The 18,053-nt window shown below is 37.3% G+C and overlaps 1 protein-coding gene across 1 annotated transcript; it reads left to right on the forward strand.

Moving 5' to 3' along the window:
• The first annotated feature begins 25 nt into the window (after nucleotides 1–25).
• znf644a (zinc finger protein 644a) lies at nucleotides 26–15,575 on the forward strand. The gene is made up of 6 exons (XM_015604784.3): nucleotides 26–152; nucleotides 3,106–5,698; nucleotides 6,589–7,152; nucleotides 11,136–11,267; nucleotides 13,233–13,320; nucleotides 14,460–15,575. Exons 2-6 carry the CDS (start codon nucleotides 3,121–3,123, stop codon nucleotides 14,635–14,637), a joined length of 3,540 nt encoding a protein of 1,179 aa, XP_015460270.3. The 5' UTR covers nucleotides 26–152; nucleotides 3,106–3,120; the 3' UTR covers nucleotides 14,638–15,575.
• The last annotated feature ends 2,478 nt before the right edge of the window (nucleotides 15,576–18,053 follow it).

Consider the following 18,053-nt stretch of genomic DNA (forward strand, 5'->3'; position numbering starts at 1 on the left):
CACACTCGCCCCTCAGAGCGGTGCCGTGGTCTCATCCATGCATGGACCATCGCGCAAAACATGGCGGCTTCGCAATGGATGGAAGGATCGAGCGAGGAGGAATGAAATGATTTCGGTTCGGTGCTGTTGTTGTCTGTTTCTGCGGCTGAAAGGTAGGATAAAAACGTGCCCACGTGTTCGGTTCGCAGGGTGGAAGCGCCCGTTTTGCAGGCGCAGTTGGCTGTGCAGGCGCTGCTGTGTTGTGTGGCTTGATGTGGAACATAATAGGCAATGATTGCTGCCTAGCCAGCACTCAGTAGCACCACTCTCACTCACAGCCGGCACCAGCCTGCAGAATCAGGAGAAAAACAGTGCTGAAGCCTTTATGGAGGAGTTTAAACACGTAGCATGCATTAAACACTGCTTGCACAGCCTGGAAATGCATAGGAAATGGATAGGCTGCAGGACTCCATGCTTGGCTGTTGTTCCACAAATGGGCTTGATCAACAACACATGCAACTGATTGGAATTGGGTTTGGGTCATACTGCAGATTTACTTGCAGAATGTGTAAAGAGGATTTAAATGCATGGTTATCTGTCATCTGTTTCTTAGCATTAGTTAGTTAGCTAGTTCCTGCACTCCCCAGTGCAGTGATCTATCCTTCTGGACCATGCAGAACTTTTTCCTCATGTTGTGCAGCAATATTTCATAATTTATTACATTTACTAGCTAAATCATTTAGTAGAACACTACATACACTACAAAAAAATTTTCATCAACAGTAACGACTGCCATAATTAGGGCTGCAACTAATGATTATTTTGGTAATCGACTAATCTGATTAATATTTCGTCGATAAGTCAACTAACAATTATATTTGCCATGGCCTCCATTGTTTTAAAAGGATTTGAATGCCCTTTTAATTTCCAGAAGATGTTTCAATGTGCAAAGTACTGATGTATAGTGAGAAAATCTATAGTCTGTTGTGTTTGGCCACTTTTGGAGACACAGACCAAGTTAAGTGTAAACTGAATGAGTTAGCCCGTTACCTCACTCCCACTGTGTTTTTGTCCCCAGCGCTTTGTGTAGTGTGGTGCTGATTCAAATTAACGATAAGTCGAGAAGTAAAATTTGACATTTTTTTATAAACGACATTGTGTGACATTGCGCAATGTATCACTTCAAAATTAATCACTTGAAAAGCCATGACAGTATTTAATTAGAATTAATTTTCCTTGCTTTTATTAATAGCGACTTACATGTAGAACATATTACGTATTACGAACCTACGCCATAGCCAACACATATCCAACAAAAGGGTGCTACGCAGGGTAGTGTGTTTATACTTCTGCGTGCGCATATCAGTGGCTCTGTGTCGCTCTGCAGTTTAAACTGCAAAGGCGGGAATGTGTGGGAGGTGGCGCAAGGCCTGGCAGACCAATCACAGCTGCGGCTGTCTGCGTAGCGCGATGCTTAGTTACATTTCCAGAGAGGTGCGCGTCAAGCTATGCCATAGGGTACGCTGCGACGCGTAGGCTACGCTGTAGGTTTGACGCAGAAGTAAAAATTGGTCTTAGGTCAATCCGTTACACTGGAAAACATTCCACTGCATTCGAAAATACACACCCTAGAATTGGAGCTACTGCTTTACAGATCCCAGTAATACACTGTTCAGTTTAGCAGATAACATAAACCTGCAGCCTGATCTAGATCTCAGTTATGACGTGCCCTCTGGTTTCTGTGACTGACTTCAGTACCCTTAAGCATGTGTAGCATGACTGTGTTAGCCAGCATTGCGCAGATCACTTCAGATAATTTTACTAACCTAGCTTAGCTAACCTAGTGGTTGTGATAAATTACCTGACAAAAGTAACCTGTTGAGGAGAAAAGTAGTCAGTGTTTTATTACGCCCTTTAGTCATTGAGCTTTTTTGATGAATACCAAAGCTTTTTAGGCTGTTTAGCAGCAAAGGCTTGGGCTGAACCAGCCTGCTTGCTAGATTCAATGACTTCTCTCCCTGCAGGTGTTGTTTTTTTAAACATTGCAACCTCGGGGTGGGGAATGTCTGTTGAGGAATGAGCAGCAGGGGGAGACCGATACCACACAGATTTCCTTCTCATACTGCACAGTTCTAGGAATAAAATACTGCTTTTAGCTCTACTGATAGGAGATAAATACACTTTTAAGCTAGCTTAGTATTTAAAGTTATTGTGTTTTACATCGATGTCAGGGTATCCAACAGTACTATCGCATTTTTGTCCATGTTTTGCATGCCTGATTTAACACAAGTAGGAAAGTGTAGAGTTTTAAGCCTTGCCCAAGGGTATTGGTGTAGTGTGGCACACACAACTACCTACTCAACGCAAATACGCAAATGTGAAAGCACACCGGTGGTAAAATTTGACTGTTGCTTTTTTTTTTTTTTTTTTTTTTTTTTACACAAATACAGGAAATCTTAAGGGTATCTGGTTAGTGTTCTGATACTCACTGTACTGTGCGAAGTGATGTACTTTTGAAAGTTGTATCTGGTAATTGCTCTGATTTTAAAGGTGTCCTTCTGCCAAAATCCTCATGTTCTTGTCTTTTGTTCTCTGTGCATGCTGCATATGAATCTTCAGAATGTTCAGAAAAAATTAGTCGATTAGGAATGCACCGTGTCTACATCAACTCGTGAGTTCATGTCCTCGTCCACCTTGTCCTCTTCCACCTTGGCTGAAGTCAGGCAGCGATACCGTATCATCGGAAAGGAGCTAGCAGAGTTACGAACAGCATGGCAAGCTGGTTCCTATGTTATTTGTGCAAATACCACATCAGAGTTTTAAGCTTTGCCCAGTAATTCAGAGCTAAGAAACAAATTGTTAGAATGTGTCTATGGAACACCACCAGTGAAGTATAATAATGATATGTAGGTGTATGTTTAGAACAGTTCTGTTTAAATACTAGTTAAACTTTTTAATTTCTGGACCTGGACTACCCACCTCTGTGTGTTTTACATAGGATCTCTTTTCACAAAAAAACAGCGCACATGGCATTCATTCATACTAGAAAGTTGTAAAGCTTTTAAAACAAACATTTGAATCGAATTTTACACTCTTTACATATTTTTCTTTGCTGTTTTGTTCCAGATACATTCTGGAGGCATGTCTGCTTTGGAGGAGAACACCAACATAGATGAACATGATGTCTCCATATCAGAAATCTCAGAGAATATGTTAAGCACCCAGACATTCTCTCTTGGTGGAAGTGTGTTAGAACCATCGATGCAGTGCTCACGTGAGAACATGACACCAAACGGTGACCAAGCAGATCTCCTCACGCACGTCCGTTTTATTGAGTCCATCTGCGCCGATGGGCCCGCCAAAGCTGCTTATGTCAATGGATCGGCTTCGCCCAATATTTCAGATGAAATTCTGTTAGATATCTCCAAAAATGTGCCAGGGTTCCTGCCCAAATCACTGGCCACACAAAATTCTACAGTCGCCACCAGCGTCCAGTTTGAAGAATGTGATCCACTTAGGAAGGACGGTGAAATGACCATTAGACAGATGTTAACTGCTGAAGATGTTGAAAATCGAGGCATATGGGGCTTTGATGAAGAAACTCCAGAGAACTCGCTTGACTGTTATGATGATGGTAATGACCTGAGCTGGAATCCACACAAAGAGTTTATGAAGTTCTTGCTGGAGGATCCTGATCGTACTGAACCTGAGGAGAAGGTGCCCACTATCCAGCCAGCTGTTAACAATAGGAGGAGAAAGCGTAAAATGGACATGGTGGTGATGGTAGATCCTTCAGAAGAGCCCTACATAGAGTTTGACTCTGAATCACAAAACGATCACTTGGGTGAAGGCAGCCAAACACCATACTCAAACGGAACTGCAGTGGCCTTGAAACACCTTTTTCCTAAACCAGCAAAAAACAGGAAGGGTCAGAAGGGGTTGGAGTTGGAGGACGAAACAGTGTTTTTCCCAAGTAATAGCAAATGGAATGCGAAATCGAATTCACAGAGGCACTCAAAAAAACATTTATATGCTCCAGATCTGTCGCCATTCATATGCAAAGAGTGTGGAAGGTCATTTTTTGATCACAACTCGTTTTTAAAACACATAACTGTCCACAAAAAGAAGAGCCGGAAGGTCAAGGAAACCGTTGGACTTAAAGACGAGGGCAGAGATGCAAGTTTACAGTGTCCACAGTGCACTTTTGGAACCAACTGCCCCAACAAGTTTGTGCAGCATGCGAAAAGCCATGAGAAAGACAAGCGGTACTATCGATGTCAAAAGTGCCATTTTATGGCACTGAATGAACCTGAGCTAAAGGGTCATTTGCTTACGAAGCATCGAGTCACAGAAGCTCAGTATCTAGTAATGGACAAACAAGAAAGTTTACAGGAACAGAATGTCTGTGCATCAGATAGCAACGCAACAGCAATGTCTTTCACCTGTAAGCTGTGTTATTTTAAAACAAAAAACAAGAACATCATTAAAAATCATTTCGAGGTTTTTCACCGGAAGGACTTAAAGGAAGATCTGACAGAAGGTGTACACTTCACGTGCAGTTCAGAAAAAAACGAGAAGATGGCACAGCCTTCCTCATTATGCAAGTTGCCCAGTGTAGGTTCACAGTCGCCAGAGAGGGAAACAAAACGATTACAGCCTGAAGACTGTAGGAAAAAACAGAGCGCTAAATCTAATCAAGTAACAGAAAGGCACAAAGCACGAAAACGAAAAGAGGTGGCAAATAAAAAAGTGACCAAAAATGGATCTAGGGTTTACAAATCCATCAACACTCTTCTATCTCGAAAAAGACGTAACCAGCAGACAACCTCCAAAACTGACACTAACAAAAAAACTGACAATAAGAGTCTTACAGCTCTAGAGAGTCTAGAGTCTGATAAATGCTGCAGTGATGAGGATTCCCTTGATCTCGAAACCACACAGTCTGGGAAAGAGGGTCTCAAATCATCTTCTAGGTTAAAGGGGGATCTTTTTGCCCTCAAGAAGAGGAGTTCAAATGGCACTTTGAAGTCTAGTGGAAGTGGTGGTACATGTGAAGAGGTTAGCAATAATGGCGACAGTCCCCAAGAACAGAAATCAAGAGGCAAGTTCAAACATTTGGCCAAGCCATCGTTGAAGAAATCTCCTTCCAAAAGGAAATTGTCCACTCCATTCCACAACATGCAAGGCCAAGATATCCTAATTGACTTTCCCAAATGTAAGCAAAAACTGAAGAAAAAGATCAGCCCAGAAAAGAGCAAGGTTTTGAACGTTGAGGAGGATGATTTAGTTTATGATTCCAGCTTCCACCTTACAGAAAAAAGTGATGTCCAAGACGGTTTGTATATCAACAGCAAGTATTCACGCAAGCGTTCTTCTCCAGCGAAGGGAAGCCCACGTGCCTCTAGTGGATACTTTGTCGAAGACCTAAGCTCCCCGCAGAAATGTTCCATCAAAGAAGAATTCTTGGAAGAGACGTTGTGTGATGAAGCAGTGAATAGTGAGGATGATATAGAATTTGACCTGGACCTGAAATCCTGCCCGTACTGTCCTGCTGAATTCGAGTCAGGGATTAGTCTCTCCAACCACATTAGAGGGCATTTACACAGAGAGGGTTTGAGCAGTGGTGAACATCATGAAGCAGCAGTAGCCCAGATGGTATCCCCTAAAAAAGTGCCTCAGGTTCGGCGAAGACTGGCTGCAATGTCTCGAGTTAAAAAGGGTAAGCATGCACATCTTTATTCCCGTTTCCTCATGTAAATACATTGGTTTAGGGGCTTAATTTTCCATTTACTATAAAAAAATATATATATATCATTCAATAAAAGTGCAGTTTCTGGTCTTTTAATTGAGTTAGGTTGTGGTATAGTACCCTTACTTTCACTATCACAATTTAACTCAAGTAAACAAGCAGAAGCTCTGCCATATTTAAATTATTGTGTTACAGTCTAACCCAATTTAAAGAGCAGAAATTGTATTGTCATGAATGTATGTGTTAGGGGTGTGCCATATAGTATCGTAAGCAATAATATCGCTAACATATTTAAATCTCGGAAATGATATTGTACCCTGAAATATCGAGACATATGACCCACCCCTAATTTTCTTATTAGGATACTACTTTTTTGCTGTTTTTTAGCAAAAGAAAAATTCACACTGTTCTTATTTCCCATTATATATCTACTAGAGACTAGAGATATCTGTCCAGTATAGTTTATTTTACTTTAATCCTGAATATAAGGAGATATTTGGAGTGCATTATTAGTATCATGACATTCTGGATCATTGACTTCTCTTACAAATCTGATAAAATTCTTGTATTTTTTAATATCTCAGTTAGGGGTGTGCCATATCATATTGTTTTCAATAGTAAAATGTATTTTTCATTTTGTTGCGGTAGTGTATTTTTGATTTTTTTTTTTTTAATTCAGTGTTTTGTCATATCACCAAAAGTATTGTTATTACGGAAATACCATGAAATATTGTGATAACTCAAGTCAAACCCAATTAAAAGGGTATAAAATCTGATGTGAGGTAAAACTGTGGAGTCAATAAATAAATAACTAAATATAATGACTTTTTTTCTTTCTTTCTTTTTTTTTGCCGTAACAGAGAACAGCCAGGCTGAGGCCGGGAAAACGTCAGAGGAACAGACAGAGCTCACCTGTCCACTATGTAGGGAATGGTTTATCTCAAGGATCGGACTGTCCAATCACGTTCGGGGACACCTGAAACGGCTAGGAAAGACGTCCTCGGCTGCGTACCGGTCACCTATCAAGGCACTGAAGGAACTGATGCGTGACAAGAAGCAGTTCAACATGAAGTTACAGGCTCTGGAAAAGAAATGCAGAGCCTCGAATAAATTATCTCCTTTTAGAGTCAGTAATGGCCTCATCTATTCTAACGCCAAAGTGCAGCGCTTTGCACATAGTGGCAAACAGCACAGACAGATCTCTTCTCCATCGGGAGATGAAAAGAAAAGGACAGAGATGAAAGATGTGATGAAAGGATCACCATCCAGTGATCTTATAGGAATTTTAAAGAAGAGGCGCGCTCATGAGGAGGCCAAAGTGAAGAGCTCATTCCAGACAGCGAGGAAGGCTCTTCTTCTTTCTCCAATTAAAGAGCGAGGTCCAGCACTACATCAATGTAAAGCACTGCATAACTCAGTATCAGGTACTTTCTATTCTTCTATTGGTTTAGTACTATATTCTAATGAACATATTCTCCTATTTTAAGACTTCCACCTCGCCACGCCAGGTTTATAAATTCTACCATTCAGGTTTATATATTATATAGAAAATGCAAATTCAAATACTGATGTCTGCTTTTAGGCTCTATAAAAAGTGTCTCAAATTTCATTTTTTGTTACCAAATCCAATGTTTATTTTAGTCTGTTCACACAGAATTTGTAATGTGTTCTGTTCTCTGATATTGGTCTGAACAATTAATGCTCCTAAACTGACACTTTTGCACTATAGAGCAGTGCTTCACGTGAAGTTTCAGTTTCATCTTCTCCAGCATCACAGAAGCTATCAAGGAGTTCCAGTGACTGCAGCTGAGCTTACCTCTAAGAATGCCTTCCAGCCTGCTGTAACAAGGGCATATTTTGTTTGCTACGCTTACTTCTTTAGTTTACACTCATGGTTTCTCTAAGCTTTGTTTTAAACTGATGCTGCAGCTGCTTTATGCAATATGTTTCTTTTAATATTATTGACCTAGTGCTGGGCGATATAACGATATCAATTTGTTTCGCGATAATTTTTCCCTCGATGACGATGATAAGCCTGTGCAATAGAATTCGATAAACATTCATTTCCATTTCCGTCTAAGTGGCGCGGCAAACAACGAAAACACAACGTGTAATCAATCCAGAAGACGCTGGAGCAAATTAATAAATAGTTAAGAAAATTGTAATAGTTATTCTCATGCATGCAACAAAAAACCCTAAAGAATAGTGGAGTATGGCCCGACACACGCAAACAACCATAGTGTTTGGACTTTGGGAATAAACGGCCGCACTGTTCAGCACGTTTTAAATAAATTTTAAGTAAATTTTAAGCACTAAATGTAATTAATTCAATTTATATTAGGACCTCGGGGCAGGTGCTGCAAAAATGTGTATGTGGGGCGCGGATTAAAGGAAGAGGTTTTTTTGCGGAGCGGTAACAGGACAAAAACACCTTAAGAATGATGTCTAAATGACTTTCCTCTAATCTAATATAATTTAACATGGTTTAAGGATATAAAATAATTTCTAAACAAACGAACTTTTTAATATTGAGCTTATGGCCCAAGTGCAAAAACACAAAATCATTTATCATTTAGATTATCTGCCTGAACGCGAGCCCGAACCCGAGCTTGAACGCCAGCCTGACTCAGGCGCTGCATGAACTCGGGCCGGTCGAGAACACCGCTTTCCTCTCAGATTAGGCGGAAGAAAATGGTCTTTTTTTTAATGTAACAAATCACACTGTGATTTTTGTGATATTTCCCCAATTACAGCTCAGCTGCGCGTTTAAAGCTCAACGCATGAATTAATCGGTGCGCTGTGCGCCGCGCGTGCTCGCGGGGGATTTGACGCGTCTGTCAAGCAAGTTAATGGACCGTTTTGGGGGCAGAGATTAAGAAGTACAGCAGGTACATCTCAGATTTGTAGTTTAATGCTCTACTAAATTACTGGCTTTAAAACTGGCTCATGATATGGTCGGTTCTGGCTGGATTTTTTCCTGCCTACAGGCTGCATTTGACGGAAAGCAGCTCCTCAGTCAGACAACAGTGTCAGCATACAAATCGTGTGCGTTTCCTACAGGACAAACCATTTAAAAGTGCAGATAAACTCATTAAAAAATCACACAGTGTCTGTCTGGCTTAAAATACTTTTAATAAGGTACAGCTTTTAAATTAATAAATCAACATTCATTAAAAATCCGTGAGAAGTTCTGTATGCTAAATGACAAGCTAAGCTAATAAGCTAATAACATTTAATAATAATAACAGAAAAATAGATATGAATTTGGAAAATAACCAACTAAAGTGAGCTCAAAATACAATAATAAATATAATCTAACGAATTTCAAAATATAAATTAGAAATATTGAACTTCAATATTAAATTCAACTTCAACTACAAAAAACGCAAGGACCGACAGAACATAACGAACAGAAAAAAATAAATTTGAAATTGGAAAAAAAGTTCAAAATGCTAAAAGAAATAAAACCTAACGAATTTCAGAATATAAAATCTAAATATTGCACTGCAGCAGTACAAAAGCCTAAGTGCTTAAACAAACAAACCAAAAAACAGCCTATCACAAATCATTTTTTGAGCCCGACCCAGCTGAGGAAAAGGTGGGAAATCTTTTTTTTTCCGGCTGGGTCTTGGAAAACTTTGTGGTGAATTAAAGGGGCCGAGTTGCAATTTTTGTTTTACTTTAATCAGTTTTTAATCCGTCTTTTTAAAAACAAATATTCCAATATTGGCTGCCAATCAGTGCCCAATATTCTGAGCTCAAAAAACGCTATTCGGGCCAGCCCTACTAATCTAATATAATTTAACATGGTTTAAGAATATAAAATAATTTCTAAACAAACGAAATATTTAATATTGAGCTTATAGCCCAAGTTTTTTTTTCAGTCATGGAAAATTGGAAAAAATTGGAAAAAAGCCCGAGTTCATGCAGCGCCTGAGTCAGGCTGACGTTCAAGCTCGGGTTCTGGCTCGCGTTCATGATTAATTTGTTTTTTTTAAAAACTAATATTGGAATATTCGCTACCAATTACTGCCAAATATCCGGAGCTCAAAAAATGCTATTCGGGCCAGCCCTAATAATTATGGAGATACAGAAAAAAATATTGTGATAAAACTTCCATCACTCCCTTATTCTCTCACTAATAAAAACAAACCTTTAAGTGTGACACAAAGTGATTTGATTTATATCGTGATACATATCGATATCGACTGATATGGAAAACTATATCGTGATAAGATTTTTTCCCATATCGCCCAGCTCTATATTGACCTATAGAAGTCACCCCAATTATTACTCCTTACACACACAACCTTTCTTTTTTTATGGAAAATTTTACTCACTTTTTTCAGTCGCATTACAACAAATTTCATATTTATCGGATTTTAGTATCATATTAAAGTGACTCTTTTCAAACTGGATTTGAAAATGTCCCATTCTCTGTGTTTTTGGGATGTTCACACTGACACAAAAACAACCAATCTGTGTCACATTAGACCAAAAAGACCCGCTACATGAATGTAAAGGTTGCACACATTGCTGAGACAGATGTGCAAATACTCACCTAGGCCCGTCATGTAACTATTTTTGTTTGGACAATATATTGACTTGGGCGGCACAATTTTTTTAAATAAATAAATAAATAAATAAATAAATAACATTGTGATGTCAATATACAGAAACAGACATTTTTACTTGAAGTAAATCTCAGTAGCCCACTTTATTAACAATTTAATATCAATTTCTGACTAAACAATTTTTGGCAGAAAAATATGTCATGATCATTCCAGTGAGATTATTTTTTTTCTCATTTGTATCAAGAAGTAAAAAAGTAAAAAAAAAAAAAAAAGTTGAACATAACACAAGACATTACACTTTCTGCAATATGGCCATGTTGAGTACACGCTGTGATAAAGATGCTGTAATGATATATTGTGCAGCCTTTATATTGTCCCAGAAATTGCTGCGATATACAATTTTGTGATTAAGACCATTTTTGTGCCAATGATATAATGATGATATTATACTGATTTAATACTGAAACTACATTCCTTCAATAAAAATAACAAACTTTTAATTTATTAAGGTTATTCAGACATTAGAATTGAAATATAAAAATGTTTAAATATAAAATGTGGGTTTTTTTATACTATGACAATTTCTTAATGTAAAAAGTCGCAATATATTGACTTGCTTCCAGTATCACAATATATTGATTTTTTTAAATGGCAACTCCTGTAATGAGATTCATATTAAAATGGTCCTATCCGCTGTGTGGGGTAATATTAGCCGTCTATGACACATTTCTAGTACACAAGTAACAATGTGGATGAAGGAATGTTAAATACCCTCACTTTAACTTCAGACTGTGTGTATTTTTAGTTGGTCTAACTACTGTTGATGATCTCAGTTTCAGATAAAGGTGAACACAGCAGAAAGGTGTGCGCTCACTGTAATACATCATTCCACAGTGGAGTTAGCCTGTCCAATCACCTGCGAGCGTATACACGCAGAAAAAGAAACACGCTTACTGAAGGAACGAGTAAGTAGCACAGTATTTCTGTTCAAATGCAAATAATCTTTCACCCAAAGTAATTTCTCCCGAGCACCAGTCTGTCAAAAATTAATCTCACATTTCACATTTTAAGGGGTGTGAGCTCTTCTAATAAAAAAACATAAATCATGAAATCATGTTAAATAAAACACTTAAATGCTTGGAACGTCTCTGTATTTTGTGAGGGAGACAAAAACAATTCTGTGGTGTTGTATGCCTGGTGAACAGACAGAGCTCTTATTACACTATTATGATATTTTAGGGAGGTTTTGATGCTGTTAATATTAGAATATCGGAGCTTTAGGAGAGGAGCATCAGCTGTGTGAGTGTGTGTATGTGTGAAGGAGAAATTACCGCCTTAACATTGACAGCACTAGTAATATCACACTATTGGCCCAAAGTGTAAATTGCAAGGTGTTACACTAGGTACGCTTAGTATATGCAGATGTTATCTGCTAATTAGCTAATTACCCACTTTAAAGTAAGATAACTTCAGTCATAGTTGTCTCCCAATAATGGCCTTTTCCTTCAGTTGTATCTAAATAACCAAACAGAAACTTGCATTTAACAGCCTGATTATAAAACATAGTCAGCTATTTACCTAAATAAATATGCAATCCCTTTGAGCATTTTAGGGTTAGCTTTAGTATTAGTTAAGATTAGCTTAAAGCTAGAAAAAGTAGACTAATCCAATCGCAAATACTATATAAAAGTAGCTAAAGCACTCAAACACTTACCATATATAAAGTATTTTTCGCACTATAAGGCGCACCGGATTGTAAGGCAAATGTTTATTTTCTGGTCTATTTTTTATACATGAGGCACACCGGAATATAAGGTGCCTGATGCGATACTAGTAAGGAACAGGGGTGTTGCCATATTTTCCTTCTTATTCAGCAGGTCTCACCGCTGAATGAGCTAATGCTAATACTGCTAATTCTGCTCCAGCAGTGCTAATCGTTGTTAGCAGCAGGCTGCAGGCCGATTAATACTCACCTCTGAATAGCAAAAGAGCTAGCACTCAGCGCGGTTAGCGGCTAATGCTGCTCTAGCAGCGCTAGCCAGTGTTAGCAGCAGGCTAAAGGCCAAAAATACTCAGCAAAAGGCCAAAAAAAACAGCAAAAGAGCTAGCTGTTACCACGGTTAGCAGGTAATGCTAATGCTGCTCTAGTCTCTGTGCTGGAGAACTAAACTGCAACTCCTGTATAACTCTGCACTTCAGCAGAGTGGCTCTACTGCTACTTACAACCTGACTGTTAAATCCATGTATAAGATTGTATCCAGATTATAAGCCACACTGACAATTTAAAAAAAAAAAGTTATAGGCTCAAATAACAGCTTAATTATAGCATATAATATGTGATTTCTGACACTGATGCAATCTGGTTCTATCTTTGTGTTTCTATAAATAATGCAGCACCACAACCTTGCTAAGATGTGATGTTAATTAACACTAGTTAAAACCACCAATTTATTTGGCAACAACTTATAAAATGAGACTTTTTGGAATGATTTGTTTAGGTAATAGTGATGGGCCTGTTACAATAACTGTAATTTGTTAACAGAAATAACTGCAATATATATATATATATAGTTTTATTTTATATATTTTTTTAGACCATTTTTTAAAATGTAACTTTTTTAAACCTTAAAATGTTCATCCTTAAATACTGCATAAGTTTATGCTCCTCTGTTAAAATGCATACAGTGTAACTAGTCACAAATAAATGCTTGTTTTGAGAGATGAGGAAACTTATAGCAACTGCTAAGAACTGAAAATTGTTGCTGTAAATAGTGCCCAGGAGACACTAGAGGGCGCTCTCTTACAGCTGATTCTTAGTCTATTAAAAATGTCTAATCAGATCTGGAAATGTTTGTTGTAGAATCAGTTTGGTGTATCAGCATTTTACACTTCTCCAGTTTATCTCTGACTTGGTTTTCATCATTTTCCAGCTCATGACTGTAAACAGAGGAAGCAGAGGTCAAGAAAGAAGAACTTTGGGTTCCACACTCCAGAAGAAATCTACAGACTCACCTGCAGGTATGTGTGTGATTTACTGTGAATAGTTTGGTAAAATAGTTTTCTTGTGTAACAGTACCTTTTGTTAAAATAGGCATATAATGATCCTTCATTTGCTTTAACAGTGATGCCCATATAAACCATATCTATGAAGGTATTAAATTGCAATCATGAGAAAAACAATGAAGCTTCCTCAAAAACTGTGAGAAGGAATTATTTTATTACACCTAAAGTTTCTGGGGTGTAAGAGGATCTCCAAAAAAATACAGTGTCAAGAGACACCATCAGGGGTGTTTTATAAGTAACTTTAAAACTAATAGAACTGCTGCAAACATGCCTGGCTGTGGAGGATAACCCAACATTTCATTAAGGGCCTTAGCAACTTACTCAGGAGAGCTAAGGAGAGCTAACTCCTATGTAAATGAAAGACACCTACATGATTAACGCTGGAATAAGTGCTTCAGTGACAATGAATTAAAAAGGAAGGAAAAAAAGACGGAACCCACTACTGACCACAAGGGACGTCAAAAACTTTCTAGAATATGCCAGGAGGAAGTTTGGATAAGACTGCTTATTAAAGAGTTTTGGGATACAGTTCTGTGGACTGACGAAACCAAACTGTAACCATTTGGACACATAAGGTAATTGGTGCAGGTGCTTGTAAAAAAAATAATAATAATAATAATAAAATAATTTAAAATTTTCTTTATTTCAGTAAATTAGTTTAAAATGTGAAACTCATATATTATATTAATGTATTACACACAGAGTGATCTATTTTAAGCATTTATGTCTTTTATTGTTGATGATTATGGCTTACAGCCAAAGAAAACCCAAAAAACTGTGTCTCAGAAAATTAGATTATTATATAACATTTGAGACAATTGGTACTTTTGTCAGTGTGAGCGTTGTGCCAAGTCCTGCTGGAAAATGAAATCCGCATCTCCATAAAAGTTGTCGGCAGAGGGAAGCATGCTGTAAAATTTTCTAAAAAAAAAAACAAAAAAAAACACTGCACTGATTTTAGACATGATATATAACACAGTGAACTAACATTGTGTATATACTCACTGGATAAATACAGTGGTTATGTATGGTGGTAATAAACATTATTATGATTATTTACAGTGGTTATTTCCCCTCTCTCCTCTCTTCTGCAGGTTTTGTGATCTAGTCTTCCAGGGCCCGCTGTCCGTACAGGAGGACTGGGTGAAGCATTTACAGAGACATATAATGAACACTGCTGTACCACGCACAGGCGCGGGCATGGTGGAGGTTACCTGCTTCCCTAAAGAGCCCAGCTCGGACACAGAATCGCAGGCCAAGCCGTCCTCCTGAGCCCAGCACGCATAGCGGATTTCCCACTGTCCATAAAATGTAATGTAATTGTAAATGATTTTACTTCCCCCGCCAGTTTGTATGATTTTGAATACCAAGGAATTTGAAATTTTCACTTTCTCTCTCAACGCACAGCGACGTTCAGCCCTTAACACACAGCTGTCTTTTTATATTGTTACATTGTCCTGGTATTTTATATGACGCATAAATAATAGTGCTCATGGTGGGTGATTTTTTTTTGTTTGTTTGTTTGTTTGTTTTGGTTTTATTTTATTTTTTTTCCAACCGAGACCAACACCAAAAGACAACTGTTTACCTCAGACACTTCACACACCTTCTCAAGATGGGTTTTAGGATTTTATGGAACTGCGAATAGGCTCAACAAAACCTGAAATAATACTGTATTCATTTTATTACAGTTGTTTTTAAGCTTTTATTTGTTTTTACTTACTTTTCAACCCAGTTAAACCTTTTATTCTCACACTCACTCAGTGATTATGTATGGTGCAAATGTATAGGAAAAAAAAGTAGATATATTTACTTTATGATTTTTTTTTTGTTTCGTTACATACGATTTATGTTAAACAAACTGGTCTATCATTATTGAGAGACTTAAACTGATTTATTTAGTATGTGTGTCATGACTTCATTTCATTATTACACCTGACAGGGTTTATTTGTTTTTATCTTGTTTATTTGGGTCACTTTTGGGTCATCCCGTCACCTCATTTTGATATCATACACAAAAGTCTGAAATGTAAAGTTCTGTTATTTGTGCTGGAAAAAAGAACCATTAACTGTTACTTATATTTGCAGTTATTTTTACTGTTATTTTTGTTATAAACATTTTTAAATAATTTATGTCAAAATGTAAATCTTGAAAGATTTTTGGTTGTGCAGAATAAAAACGTTCTGTTGTTTTTTTTGGATGTCTTTAACCTTTTGGAATATTCAATATTAAGCTGTAAATGTAATACTCTGTTAAATGTGTTTATTAACAATATTATGATCAGTGCTCTAAAATAGTGCCCAGTTTAGGATTCCAAAAAATTTGATTATATTCCATGCAGTCATATACAGTGTGTCCAAATGTTCAGCCACAAGGGGCACACAGGCCAGGTTTGGAACATTTAAAAGTGCAATTCATCAGTTGATTTTTACAGTAAATGTGTGTAGATTAAAAAAAAAAACACTTGTTTATACAAACAATGAGAAAGTGAAATCTCAATAACTGAAGTGCAGCGGTCCCATGGTTAGTTACTGAAGATGAACCCCATACCACACCATGCAGATACAGTTGTGATGTCTGGACGTGTAAATCTGATTTGATCACTTAAAATCCAATTTGCACACAGTCTGAACGTAGCCTTTGTTACTCAAATCTGGTTTAAAAAAGCCTAAGACTGTTTTTGACATGTCTAGACTGAACTGGAGATGATTAGTAAAGAAGAATGATCCGAAATATCTTCAACCAGAAGCAAAAACAGACTCTCATTGGAAGCTGTAGGAAGAGTTTAGAGGCTGTTATTTCTGCAAATGGAGGAGCTACTTAGTATTGATGTAATTTTTCTGTTGGGGTGCCCAAATTAGTTTTAAGAATTATTGCACACTTTCTATAAATCCTATAAACTTCATTTTACTTCTCAAATATTATGGTGTTTTTTTATATAATATAAAAGGGTTTTTTTAAATATTGTGGTAATTTCACCCTCTGCAGCACTCTCTCAGGTTTAACTGTGCTATAGGTGTGGATGATGTTTCACATCACAATATGTCAGTCAGTCAATCATAATACAACACCCCCAACCAAATTTTCATGATTTTCCTTTATAAATCATTGGTTGTTCAGATCAGCAATTTCAGTTAAATATATCATATAGCAGATTAACGTAAAATGAAGTTTATAGGATTTATAGAAAGTGTGCAGTAATTCTTAAAACTAATTTGGGCACCCCAACAGAAAAATTACATCAATACTAAGTAGCTCCTCCATTTGCAGAAATAACAGCCACTAAATACTCCCTTCAGCTTCCAATGAGAGTCTGTTTTTGCTTCTGGTTGAAGATATTTCGGATCATTCTTCTTTACAAATCATCTCCAGTTCAGTCAGGTTTGATTCAGGTTTCTGATCATGAACAGCTGCTTTAAATCACACCACAGATTTATAATAATATTCAGGTCTGGGGACTGAGATGATCTGAGATGATCATTCCAGAACGTTGTACTTGTTCCTCTGCATGAAGTGCAGTGGTTAGGGTCGTTGTCCTGTTGAAGTATCCATCCCCAGCGCAACTTTATTAAGATTTAATGGGTGGGCATGTTGAGTTGTTGATAACTCTTCAGTGCAGCTTTAAATAAAAGCTGAAAAAAGGAACCTTGTACATAGAGTACCTAGACAATTATAATATTACAGTGGATCCTTTGAAAAACTAAAAATAATACTAATTTTGTACGAAAAAGAAAAAGAATGGGATATTCTTCATTTGAATTTCATCAGAAATTTCCCCTTTCACAGATATAAATATCTTTTTTTTTCTGAAGAAGAAAAAGATAAAATTATGAAAATGCATAAAATAAGCACATCCTATCTACTGTACCTATTTGTTAACTGCTAATAAAATTAGTTAAGTAACAAAAATCCTACAAGCAAGTAACATTACGCAAAAAAAAAAAATCGCCACAGTTGAGTTGGTGTTTAATTGTCCCGTATACTGTATACGTGTTTATATTTATATAACTCAAAAAGGCAATCAGAAATTAGGAAAAGAAAGGTCTTTATGCTGCACAGCAAAAGGCATATTTTGTTATTAGAGACAATTTAATAAATAGCCATTGCTAACATTGCATTTGGGTGGAGGCAAAGACAAAATCAGGGGTGGGCAAGAGCCCCCCCAACCTGGATCTGGCCCTAATCCAGACTCATCTATTATAGTCTGGACAGCCAAAAACCACATGAAATCAGATTTTTGCAGATTGGATCCAAAACATATTTGGAGGTGGTTTGAATTGCGATTATATTCAGATTTGTACAGATGTGTCTGAGTGGGAACACTCTGGACGCTCGAATTAGTTTTTATGTCTCTTTTAACTCAAAAACATGAAAAACAACCTCATTCAATTCAGAGTGACAGAAATGCTTCAGGGGCTAGGCCTACTGATTCTGACCTTTATGCCACATCAACCCAATTTGCAGATCTTATCTGATCACTCAAAAAAAAAACAGTGCAGACATGCAGTCTGAACACAGGCAAATCTGGTTTGAAAAGATCTGATTTTGCATGGTTACAAAGCTGTTTCATGAAACAGCAAAAAACTGATTTAAGTCACTTCAGCCTGCTAATGTGAACACGGCATAAAAGACAAGGATTAAAAGGTTAAACAAGGATTAAAAGGTCATCCAACAATAAAGCTTCACT

This window comes from Astyanax mexicanus, chromosome 18 (genome assembly GCF_023375975.1).
Source record: "Astyanax mexicanus isolate ESR-SI-001 chromosome 18, AstMex3_surface, whole genome shotgun sequence".
NCBI classification, from domain to species: Eukaryota; Metazoa; Chordata; class Actinopteri; order Characiformes; family Acestrorhamphidae; genus Astyanax; species Astyanax mexicanus.

Coding starts and splice junctions, on each gene's coding strand:
- znf644a (XM_015604784.3), top strand. CDS start 3,121: ATGTCTGCTTTGGAGGAGAACACCAACATAGATGAACATGATGTCTCC. Junction 5,699..6,588: donor AATGTCTCGAGTTAAAAAGG/GTAAGCATGCAC, acceptor TTGCCGTAACAG/AGAACAGCCAGGCTGAGGCC. Junction 13,321..14,459: donor ATCTACAGACTCACCTGCAG/GTATGTGTGTGA, acceptor TCTCTTCTGCAG/GTTTTGTGATCTAGTCTTCC.